Source organism: Leptidea sinapis, chromosome 21 (assembly GCF_905404315.1).
Source record: "Leptidea sinapis chromosome 21, ilLepSina1.1, whole genome shotgun sequence".
Lineage (NCBI taxonomy): Eukaryota > Metazoa > Arthropoda > Insecta > Lepidoptera > Pieridae > Leptidea > Leptidea sinapis.
In genome coordinates this window covers 7,943,004-7,956,032 of record NC_066285.1, presented here as the reverse complement: position 1 = coordinate 7,956,032, position 13,029 = coordinate 7,943,004, and the positions used below count along the sequence as shown (strand labels likewise).

The following is a 13,029-nucleotide window of genomic DNA, read 5'->3' as shown; positions in this document are numbered from 1 at the left end:
ATTTTCGGTAGAGTTTGTGATGAAATGAAACTAATTCTAACAAAACTAAAAATTGCCATAAATAGATTACTTCTTTATCTCCAATTAGCGGGAAATTTTTGCTTTGATATTTTGATATTTTATGTCCTAAAACGATTATCCGTTAACTCTTCACACAAAATTGACGAAATGGGGCTTCATTCAGGATCAGTTTTCTGCTACTACTTATATAATTTTGTCTCTTAAAAATTACGTAAGGAATGCAGATATAATATTTTCAAAAACACCGGAAATAAATTAATGAATATGTTATAAATAATCTCAGAAAAAAATATAAATGAATCGTCTAAAATTCGTATATTTTTCTGAAAAGCATGAGCTTTAAAGTGTGGTATTAAGGGTTATTTTATTTTGTCACTCCGTACGCATTGCTCAGAAAGATCTATCGAAACAACGTCAGTCCGCGCTCGGTCGCCGTCGTGGGTAGACACTGTGTCAGTTGTAAGCAGCAGCTCGTACTCGAAAAGATCGCTGTACGAACATGAATATTTTGTATAAGCTATACAATACTGTCTTTGATACTTTACATATTTTGTAAGCAGTCAGATTTTCTAAAAATTATGTTTCTTATTTTTTTGTAGAATTAGTGATTTTTAAGTTCATCGCTAAATATAAGGTCTATATTAAATCGACATCGGGTTAAAATCGAAATCCAAGATGGTGCCTATGAAATTTACCAACTTCTCTTCATGGGTGTCATTTTCATGGTTTTCGGGGTCAACAATAACGAATATCGGGTCAAAATCCAAATCCAAGATGGCGCCTATGAAGTTTACCAACTTCTCTTCATGGGTGTCATTTTCATGGTTTTTAAATAATTTTTAAATCTCGTTTATATTAATAATTATCCTAATCTGTTCTCTAAACCAATTTATTTTTCTCAATATTAGAAATTATTAGATGTTTTACTAATTATTATTACTCATGAAACCTGTACAATACAAAGCTAGTAGGGAAGATGTTCTACTTACTCACGGCCGCGCGCTAAACCTACATGATACAATGCTAGTAGTGAATTTGTTTTACTTCATAGCGGTAACGTCTGCTTCATACTACATTCGCATTTTCTCACTCTATCTCAATCAGACTCAATCTCCCTCCCCTCTTCTTGGATAAAAACGTCCTTCATTTTCGTGACACTTTATTCCGTTTCATCCGTAAAAATTTTACTCTCATGCGGGCAAAGAAGTTTCACTTCAAAAATGATCCCAAATTCGTTCTCTGCACCCTCGAGAACCTCGAATACGATATCCATATTGTTGAGATCATAATTTTGCGCGGCGGCCATCTTGTATTTCAAAAGTGATCCCAAAATCGTTATCTGCGTCCTCGATAACCTCGGATACGATACACATATTGCTGAAATCATAATTTTTCACGGCGGACATCTTGGATTTTAAAAATGATCCCAAAATCGTTCTCTGCACCCTCGATAACCTCGGATCCGATACCCATTTTGTTGAAATCATAATTTTGCGCGGCGGCCATCTTGGATTTCAAAAATGATCCCAAAACCGTTCTCTGCACCCTCGATAACCTTGGATACGATACCCATATTTATTTATTTATTTAATAGGTACACACAACAGAATTACAACAAATACATAATAAAAAAAAATAAACTATCAGCTAAATATAAGATAGGCTGCAATTCCACGAGGGTGGATATTGCTGAAATCATAATTTTTCATTTAAAAAAAACTGCGTTTACTGTACACGACGTTATGCGACGGAACTGCCATCTAAAGTTTCAATATTTAATTACTAAACGAATACACCAACCAATTATCAAAAATACATATGTATTAAAAAAAAAAAACAAAATTCAAACTTGCTAAAGTATCAAATTCATCTGATTCCCGCTATTAACTTTAAGTACGTGTATGTGTTTGAGCGGTGTCAGTGTAGTGGTGCGATTCGATACCTCTCTGTTTTGAGAACGCGTCCTTAAAAGGAACCACCTACTTACTAGCGGGATGTACGGCACTGGCCGCGCCACCGCAAATGTTTATAAATACCATGTACCAGATTTGTTGTCTGATGACCGATTGTGAATTAGAATATATTTATATTATTGAACACTGAGCGTTTTATTTGTATGCATATCTTCACTTTATTCTATCAATATAAAATTGCGCCGCGTTTGATAGTTGTACCATCTCTAATTATGTCAAATTCTCAGCTGTCTCTCTCTGGTTGTATTGTCACCATGCTAGCTACTTGTATGTAGTATTTATATCCTCTTTCACTTTAGTTACGTTGTCAAATGTCAAGTGTCAACATGATTTATTTTGATAACAACATTACAACACAACATTCAACATTGTGATATTACGGTAATAATAAAAAAATACATGTATTTCAAAGTATCTATAAAAATAAAATTAAAAATATTTCTATGCATCCCAAATAAAGTCAATCCAAATATAACATAGAAAATTGATTATAGGAGCCTAGGCCAATTTTTTTAACAAAATAAAATATAAGTCTATTAGTATTAACTGACTATAATGTTTTCGAAAAAAATAGCTCTAGGTTTTCTTGTATTTGTTCTTCATTTGGAAACATGTAGTTGTCTTAGAGACTATAAAAAAGAAGATATTTTAAAGTTGAGGTAAAATTATACATTTCTTAATAATTGAAATTTAATCTATTCACATATGAAAAAGTATGGCAATTTCAGGGAAGAAGTACGAGAAATGTTTCAGCATGCATATGACAGTTACCTAAAGTATGCTTATCCGTATGATGAGTTGAGACCATTAAGTTGTGATGGTATGGATACATGGGGGAGTTACTCCCTCACACTGATAGATGCACTGGATATGCTGATTATTATGGGAAACTATACAGAGTTCAACAGAGTGGTAGATGTGGTACTGCAAAAGCAAAACTTTGATACAGATATTAATGTGTCTGTATTTGAAACTAACATTCGGATAATTGGTGGTCTTTTAAGTGCACATCTTCTATCATACAAGTAAGATATTTTACATCTCAATTAAAATATTTAATAATCATCATAACTGTTTAACCTGATTCCTGCCACCGAATTCCACCTTCGCACGACACGCCACAAGTTAGGATATCATCCCCACCATCTGGATGTGTGGTGGTCCTCCACAGTGCGGTTTTCAAGGAGCTTTCTTCCACATACTACAAAGCTATGGAATGAGCTTCCTTGTGTGGTGTTTCTGGGACGATACAATATGGGTACCTACAAAAAAGAGCGTACACCTTCCTTAAAGGCCAGCAACACTCTTGTGATTCCTCTGATGTTGCAAAAGAGTGTGGGCGGCGGTGATCACTTAACACCAGGTGACCCGTACACTAGTTTGTCCTCCTATTCCATAAAAAAAAAACATCATACAAAATAAATTGTTGTTACCTGGAAGCTGTTAAGCTTTCAAATATGTGAACCTAAATTAAATATTCTTCTTAATCTTAGCTTTGGTCAAAAAAATATTAGTTGGTTCTGCATTTTAATTTCTACTATTTTCTGCTGTATATATTCATGTTTGCATTTGAAGAGCACCTAAATCATAAACATAAGCTAGTCTTACATTATTTAGGGAACAATAAAGACACTTGATGGTAAGCGCTGTAAGTTGGGACTCTAGAAATTGTTGCGTACCTATCAGTTAGTCTATAACTTACATATGGTTTGTAAAGTGGCTTTGATCCAGTTCGGTTCAGCCCTGTTACACTGTGACCAATGTGATCTATTGTGATAGCTACTGTTAACTATAGCTCACTGCTAACATTGATTCTTTTCATGAATCTTATTATGTCTTTTGCAGTAAGCTGACATATCTCAAATGGTTGAAGAATTGGACTTCCCAAAGGATGCTATGTTTACGCATTAATGGACCACATTCAGAGAGAATGTATAGCGGGGTTTCATCTGCACTATTACAGAATCTACACGCTCTGCAATCTCTGAGACCTAAGATTGAGAGGTGTTTGTTTAATCTGCAGTGCCCCGTTAATGTCCTGGTTAATATGCGTAACATATATATAAATAACTTACATATACATCTATATGTAACTGTTAGAATTAATTAGTATAGTAATATTACTGAAACATTTCTAATTGTTTTAAGATCTGGCATGGAATTAGAGCCGGGCTGGCCATGCAATGGTCCTCTCTTAAGGCTAGCTGAGGATGTAGCTCAAAGACTAATTGCCGCTTTTGACACAACAACGGGAATGCCATATGGTACAATAAATTTAAGATCAGGAGTACCTCCAGGAGAAACTAGCATCACATGTACTGCTGGTGTTGGTACATTCATCATTGAATTTGGCACATTAAGTCGGTTGACTGGAGACCCACTATATGAAGAGGTAGGTTAATCATCAAGTAAAAAGTAACCGAGTCGAATACTAGTCTACGTCATATGCTCCTATTTTGCGTGCAAGGGTGGTAGAGGCTACTCCAACCAGCCAAGCTCCTCTAAGAAGTCACCCAACTTCTTAACATTTCCGAAGACTTCCCAAAAGGCGTCTGGTGATCCCAGGTGCTTCTCCCTGTAGTTTGCTACCTCTCTGCACTCTAGCAGAACATGAGTGACTGTTTCTTCTGCCCCCAGGCATCCTCTGCAAAGGGGGCTGTCTGTGACACCTATATTAAAAAGATGCCTGTTAATACCAATACTAGCCTGTTATGGCAGCAAGGGCACTAAGCAACAATCACTTTACACACCCTAACTCAACATGGAATGTTTCTTCTTCCTGTGATTTACCATCACCACACCTTCCAATGAACAGAATGAATATGACATAGGGAACTTCAAGCATTGAGTATATACTCATCTTGGCCGGTAATACCACATCCCATCATATAAGAGAAAAATTCTTGATTCCTTCTTATACCTTCAAAAATCAATCCCTCTAATATTCTGTTGCATTGATTTTCGAGCGATTTTGGCGCCCGTAATTTCGCGCGATTGTATCCAAGCGTATTATTTTATGTGTAGCAAAAGAATGCTTATATATATATATGAATCTGAAAGCTATTGAAACAAGCTATAAGACTATGCATAAACTATTCATATTGTGTTTTATTTTACACATGACACAGTGGAAATACCCTTATTTTAGAATAAATTTATTTTTATTTATTAGTTTTTATGGTTTTATAATCAACTTTATACTATGTTATTTCTATAACAAAATTAAAATATACGTGCTTTCATAGTAATAATTTGAGATATTCATTCAGAAAGACTAAGAAGTATCCTTTGATTGACTTTGAAGCATGAGATCGCTTGTGTATGATAAAAAATGGGACTGTATTGGGACTAAATAACAACTGAAGTATATTTTACAATATTTTTTTAAATAACGAAAACATATTCCAAAAGAAATAAACAATAAAAAACAGATAAAGGAATGGACACTTCAAAGTCCTATTAAATTTGAATGGATGTTATTTCAAGTTGAATTGTCATGTCATAACGTCTTGGAAATAAGTCTTGATGTACTATAAAAATAGCAACATATCAAATATTGGGTAAAACTTCGAAAAACAACATAAGGCCGATAAAAATTGAAGTCCCGGCGTTTTTTTCTGTTAACTTTTGTATGCCAACATCCCATTATCTTTGTTCTAATTTGTACAGAACTCAACGTACTTTTATTAAATAGAAAGAAAATAGCAATTCCTAATAACAAAATAAGGCGAGAAATCGAATGAGGTAGTGTAGATTTAGTCGTTGGTCCATATGTACTTAGTAGCGGAGATTCGATTGCGTTACTACATTGGTACACATAGACCACTGCTAAAGGTTAACCTCCTAAGAAAAAGAGTCTTGACAGACACACAAACAGAAAACATAGTGAAGAATGTGTAACAACTGTATTCTATTATTTAATGTTATTATTTACCCAATTCCTGATTTGCTATTGCAGGTGGCATACAATGCTTTAAAAGCACTATATCATCATAAGTCTCCGATAGGGTTAGTTGGTAACCACATAGATGTAATGACGGGGCACTGGACAGCACAAGATTCAGGCATTGGTGGAGGAGTTGACTCATACTTTGAGTATTTGGTCAAAGGTTTGTTTATTTAAAATATTACTTATTTCTGGGAGGCTCCTTTCAACAGGATGCTGGCTATCTTATGGGTACCACAACGGCTCCTGTTTCTGCCGTGAAGCAGTAATCTGTAAGCTTTAATATGTTATGTGCTACTCAGAATTCTTGGGTTGATCAAGAATCTTAAAAAACTAAACTAACTCGACTTAACCGAGCTGTAGGCAAAACAAATTAATGTTTGAACCTGCTGTATAAACTTTAACGTTACTGCGGTGGACAAATGTCCACGTGTATGTAACGAACTTAGAACAATTTAAAATTAATCCTATTCCTGTACATTTAAAGTAGCTATTTCTTTGAAAAGGTGTAACCCAGTGAATTTTCTGTTACAATTATTCTTTATTCTGTGATTGAATCTATCCTACGATTTAAATTATAATATCTTCGATTAAATTTTAATAAATTTAAGTATTAAAACTTGGAAAATTTATGCGTCTTAGATAGAGCCTCTTTCTGGTAGACAACCAGCAAAATAGACCACGTTTATTAGTTTAGTGTGCGTGACAAGCTACGTCTTACACTCGCAATTTGTATGTTAGTGTGCGTGCATTGCTCAGAATTGAGGTATACTGTGAACCTCAATTTTTTCGACGCTGTCACAGTCTAGCTAGATGTATAAATGATCTTAGATTGTATAAATATTACTATTATGAGTTTTTAGTATATTTCAGGATCAATTTTGTTGGAAAGGCCCGAGCTGATGTCAATGTTCAAAGAGGCCCGGAGTGTGATTGACACTTACCTGAAGAAGGATGACTGGTACGTGTGGGCCACCATGTTGCGAGGGCACGTCACTCTTCCTGTCTTCCAATCTCTAGAGTCTTACTGGCCCGGAGTGCTCAGTTTAATTGGTAAGTTATCATATACTACTTTTAAAATAAATAAAAAATTTTACAAAATTACACCAAATCAAAACAGTTTTATTCAATTAAGTAAAATTTTAAATTCTGAATGTCAAAAGTTATACATATTATCATTGAGATCCACTTCGGAAGATGTTGAGCTTTAGTGAGAAGAAGTTGTAAGAAATTCATTGTCACTATTTTACTTACAGCCTAACCTTTATACAAATTATTTTTAATGCAATCTTATGTGAAGCGGTGCAGCAAAAATACTCCGTCATGACTTACACGAGTAAGTTAGTAAAATGGTGTTTATCAACTTATAAAAAAAAGAGTTGACATAATATATATACCTATTATTAAAACAGCTGCCAATAAGTATTTATTTTAAAATAAACAACGAGTAGAGAGTACACGAGCTTTAGGGAAGGAAATGGCCCGACCCATGACAACGCCACAAATAATAACATTTAAGCGAGCGAAGCGTTAAGTGGTTCTTTATTGGAGTTTTAAACGCAGTATTTTATTCCTCTGCGTTTCGTGATAAAAAATTTCAATTCGAATTTCAAATTCAAATATTTCAAAATAGGATTCAAAATCACTTATTGAAGAGCCCTGTGTAGAAAGGGCGCACGAAACTCTGTGGGTTTTTTTTAAATAAAAAACTAAGAGCATTACTAACGCTATGTCGAATTATATATTTTTTTAGGAGAAAGTGACACAGCAATGCGGATTATTCACAACTATCACAGCGTTTGGAAGCAGTACGGATTCACGCCGGAGGTGTACAACCTTGGGACCGGGGAGGCTTCGTCGGCCAGGGAGAGCTATCCCCTGCGGCCAGAGCTCATCGAGTCCATCATGTACCTGTACAGAGACACCAGGGACCCCATCCTGCTGCAGATGGGCGAGGACATACTGAGGAGCATACAGCACAGCGCTAAGACACCCTGCGGTTACGCTACTGTGAGTATGGTCGCCTAACTTCAAAACATCACTCATCTCTGCGGCGTTCCTCCACAGTGCGGTTATCAAAGAACATCCAATTTTGATTGTGAATTTTGTCTCGTATATGTAAAAAATAAATGTTAATTAGCTGTGAATTTTTAAATGCTAAAATCATCTTTAACATTAGTAAATGAATAAAAAAAATTGACTTTGATTTGAGAGATAATCTAGCCTAGCGCGCATTGCTAGTTCTCACCTAATAATTCTTTCTTGCTGTCTGGAGGCAGTAAAAAAACATTCATACGATATTCACAAACATTAATTTACTACTTGATCGTTATGGGGATTTTTCGCAGTGCGTGTGAAGAGAAAATTGAAACCGATTTTGGTTATATCTTGCACCACGCGTCAGAATCTTTTTATTTTAGATAAAAGACGTTCGCGACCATCGTAAAGAGGACCGAATGGAGTCGTTCTTCCTCGCGGAGACCACCAAGTATCTGTACTTGCTGTTCGACCCCGACAACTTCATCCATAACCCGGGCGTGCACGGCACGGTCATTAACACCCCCAACGGAGAGTGTCTCGTGGACATGGGCGGCTACATATTCAATACGGAAGCCCATCCCATCGACCCTACGTTACTGTACTGCTGCCACCAAGCACGCCAGGGGTATGTATTATATAAATGTCAAATTATCTCTTATATTATTTAATTTGTGTTATTTATTTTAAAATCAACATCGACAAATTACCAGGTCACCGTCCTTTTATCCTCCTCCTCGCGTCGTTTTCCTTATTACTGAGGGTCGTGACTCCCCCGCTGCATCAGTTTCTCCCGTACGATTTCCCTACATCTGCTGCGATCCTTAGCTTCATGAAGGGCATTGTGGAAGTTGATGTTTAGAGAAGATCGTATTTGGTCCGACCATCTCGTGGGACTGCGGCCTCTGGGACGTTTCCCATCTACCTTGCCCGTCACCATTAGCTGTTCAAGATTGCGACCCTCTTTACGAGCAATACCACCCTACGGAGGCATGTAGTGGAAAGGGGTCCATATTGGCTCACCTAAAGTTCTTTACCCGAAATTGTTCTTCCTAACTATTTGTAATCCGAATGATCATTCTTCCTAAAAATTTTCATCCTAAAGTTTTCATTCATACTATTTGTAGTGCTACCGGCTATGCTCATAACACTGATGTTTCCGAAAATTGTAATTAATAACATTATTAATGTAAATATATTTAAACTCCTACTGTTTTTTATCATAACGCTTTTATACCTAAACTTACCATAATATTTTCACTCATACTCAGAAAGAAACATTTACCAAGTGTAATAAAAAATATATGTGGGTAGAAGATTATATTTATAATATTAGTGATTATTATTTTAGCTTGGTATACCTATAATCTTTAATCTCATCTAGATTCCGTTTTCTGAAATATAACTATAAATACTGGGGCGAAAAGAAAATACAACTACAAAAATGATAGAATTAAAAATACATTGAATTGTATAGCAAAATACACCAGTAAAAGTGATTATTTGAAAGCTATAGCCGCTAATATTAAACTTATTTAATGTAAATGTATATCTGAAAACATGTATTTAACTACTTGTACCATGGTACTATTATTCTTATATGTTATACCTACATGTTATGTGAAAACAAAGTTACGCAAAATTAATGTATATAATATTGATTATCTATATATATATAAAAATTAATTGCTGTTCGTTAGTCTCGCTAAAACTCGAGAACGGCTGGACCGATTTGGCAAATTATGGTCTTGAATTATTTGTGGAAGTCCAGAGAAGGTTTAAAAGGAAAATTGAGTAAATAGGAAAATCCTGCTAAATTAAATAAAAACAACAAATTTGTTTTTTCTTCCATACATAATTTCTATGAGAGAATTTATTGACGCACGGTTTGACAGTTCTGCTGTGAAACAATTTCATTACGACAGCAGGGTGCATATTTTACGAAGTAATTTTTGATGTTATGATATATTATTGACAAATTCATATAAAAGCATTATTTTATTTATTATATACAGAACAACGTCTGTCGGGTCAGCTAGTTATGAATAAAAAGAAATCTAAACAAAAAAAATATGACTTTGAATAATAGTATAAACGATGGTTATGTTGAGAAAATATAGGAAAACAAATAAAAGTATGATAGATGTATATTGGTACTGACATTATGAAGTTGAATGCTTCGGAATTATTAACATTAGAGACAATTAATTAGGAATTGTGATTGTAAGGATGAAAAATGTTAGGAAGAACATTTTCGGTTTTCCAATTATCGGAGTTGAAATTTTAGGTGAACTTTGGCGCACCCAGTGGAAAGTCTAGTTTTGACATTAAGCTCTCTCAGAATAGACACGTTGGTGTGAAAAGCGGCCCATAGAATCTGTAGCTTTTTTCTCTAGCGCCACATTTCAAAGGCTAGTTAGCTAGTCTATTCGGTTTCTGTCGGCCTTTTTCAGTGTTCTGGGGGCCTACCATGAACTCTTATTGCGATTCAATTAACAACCTAAAATGAACTGCTTTGCTATTTCGTACCACGACGTGATAAGATCTATCTAATTTAGGTTGACGTCATATCAACTGATTAAATCGCAATGATGTCAATTGAATGGCAAAAATGATGTCAATTGAATCTCAAACTGATTTAGTTCGTTCATTCATTCGTACTATGAGATAATATTTCAACCTAAACTGTATAGTTTATGTGCTAAAGTGAGCGATTCGAAAAAAGTTTTCTTAGAGGAAAGTGAATCGTGTTGTTAATAGCAATTAATAGTGAAAACATACAGAAAAGGAACATTTTATTGATGAAAGATGTGATGAGAATACTTGATTGGACTTTTTTGTAAAACAAAATATGAAAATACTTAAGACGAGGCGCAATTTTAAAATGTATTTTCTACGCAAAAAACAGCTAAAATCATGTCATTTTAAGTTTCGAAACGCAACGCATATGGTTCGAGTAAGAGAGATAAAACTTATGCAACGACTGTAGAGCGTCATCTCTTTCACACACCGCTGACCACAGACAAATTCATTTCATTCATTCTTCTTAAGCGATCCAAACGCTATTCAGTAAAAGGCACTTCATGGTACGAATTTTAGCGATTCAGTTTAGGTGCCTAAACTGAACTGCATCGGAATCGCATCGCTTATTTAAATTTGATGGTAGCCTTCTGGTCTCCGCTCCATCCTTTTATATGTGTATCTAAATATATTATGGAATAGAGAAACAAAGCTGGTCTGCATTCTAGCAGCATCAGAGAAATCACAAGACTTGCCGGCTTTTGAAGGTATCATAATATACCTGGAATTGTGGATTAAGTTCGTTCCACTCTTTTGCTGCACGTGCGCTTTTTCCCAATACTTCTATCGATATTGAAAAAATTTGCAATATTCTTTCATTTATTTTCTCTACTGACATAATTTTTTAATTTTTTTATTAAGATATGAATTCCGTGATCAATATTAATCCATATTGAAGTGAAAACTTAATTATCATCGTTGTAATTTGAAAGTCGATGATACGAAAAAGCGACAGCAAAAAAAGACAGACATATAAATCCATAAAATTTAACGTGAGAGAAAATGAGATAGAAAGCATTATACAGTGTTTCTTATGTTCGTGGTTTTTTTTTAATATGTATAAACAACATTTTATTGAATGTTTCTTTTTGGGAATACTATTTTTATAAATTATTCTTTAAAGTATATTTTCTTAAATATTTTTTAAACATTTTATGGAATTTTTTTTTTGGAAATATTTTTTAAAATATACTTCTTGGAAATATTGTCTTATATATGGACGGGAATCTATGAAATATTTGTTTTTAAACTTTGTCCGTTGAAGTTTCACTTCTACTATGTGTCCCAGCGCACATTTGTATTTTATTTTTATTTTAACAGAACTTATATCCAGATAAGGTACAATGTATTGCTTACATAGTAGTAAATTAATCCGCTTTTTTACTTTTAGAATAAATATAACCGAAGTACACAGAATTTATCAAATACTAGAAGAAGAAGATAATATAAATTTTATGACAATGATGGACTCTACAACTAAAAGTAATGCTACGACTAAAACAAATAAGACTGAAGATCTCGAAGATACCAAGAAAAAAGTCTCAAGTGATCAAAAAAGTGATGATCTGTTTATAAAAACAGAAACAAGGACGGGCTACGTTAATATAGATGGAACTGAAAGAGAGAAAAGTAAAAATGTCTCACATTTAAGTGACGTCTTGAAGGACCATATAAAAAGTTTCTACAATAATACAGATCAAACGTCCAGTGAAGTGTCCAAGCCTGAAAAGGTAGAGATTGAAGATAAGAAACAGAGCGTTGAAGTTGATGATATTATAGTTCCTGAACTTAAACAAGTCGATGATAGGCTAGTAACACCGAGCACGACTAAAGCTAAAGAAGCCATGAAGATATTACCCAAAGCTATCCTGGATTTGATAAATTTTGAATGGAAGGATAAAACAAAATGTGAACCTCAACGTATGTTAGAAAGAATACGTAGTGAGAAAAGGTATCCAGCCCATCCCGATATTGATAAATATCAATTATTGTTGACTCCTGCACCTTCGTTTCTGCAAAGAATATCCCTAGCTGGTGAATTTCTTAATAAAAAACAATTAGAAGTGTAAGAAATGTGTGTAGTCCAATAAAGAGTTAATTTATTTTCCTTTCTAATTTTATTTTCATATTTTTAGTATAAATTCGTTCGCAGTAACTAACTGCGATGCGATCAACAAAAGACCCCATTTTTTTTTTTGTTCTTATTTGAGGTACTTTGGTAAAAAATTACGAAATGAAGCAATTATTCTTCTGGGGGAAGATCAGGTGTTATATTAGCATATCTTCTTAAATTAGGTATTTATAACATTTGAGGTATTTTTGATATTGCTCTGTAAGTATTGAGATGTGGTCCACATTCATGCATAACATTTGCCCGAGAACGTGAATCTTAATAATCGTAAGCCGATCAACAATGTCTTGGACTGGTTGATCACCATGACTGGTGGAGTCTAGCTTATGGTAGCAACTGTT

At 34.5% G+C, this 13,029-nt stretch overlaps 1 protein-coding gene across 2 annotated transcripts; it reads left to right on the top strand.

Moving 5' to 3' along the window:
- The first annotated feature begins 2,306 nt into the window (after positions 1 to 2,306).
- Positions 2,307 to 12,664, top strand: LOC126970448 (ER degradation-enhancing alpha-mannosidase-like protein 2). 2 transcript variants are annotated; one of them, XM_050816345.1, is made up of 8 exons: positions 2,307 to 2,375; positions 2,723 to 3,019; positions 4,143 to 4,386; positions 5,953 to 6,103; positions 6,814 to 6,993; positions 7,694 to 7,950; positions 8,361 to 8,605; positions 11,948 to 12,664. In XM_050816345.1, exons 2-8 carry the CDS (start codon positions 2,739 to 2,741, stop codon positions 12,624 to 12,626), a joined length of 2,037 nt encoding a protein of 678 aa, XP_050672302.1. In that variant the 5' UTR covers positions 2,307 to 2,375; positions 2,723 to 2,738; the 3' UTR covers positions 12,627 to 12,664. The 2 variants fall into 2 exon arrangements, with proteins under 2 accessions (XP_050672302.1, XP_050672301.1); XM_050816344.1 differs by lacking the exon at positions 2,307 to 2,375 and adding an exon at positions 2,382 to 2,653.
- The last annotated feature ends 365 nt before the right edge of the window (positions 12,665 to 13,029 follow it).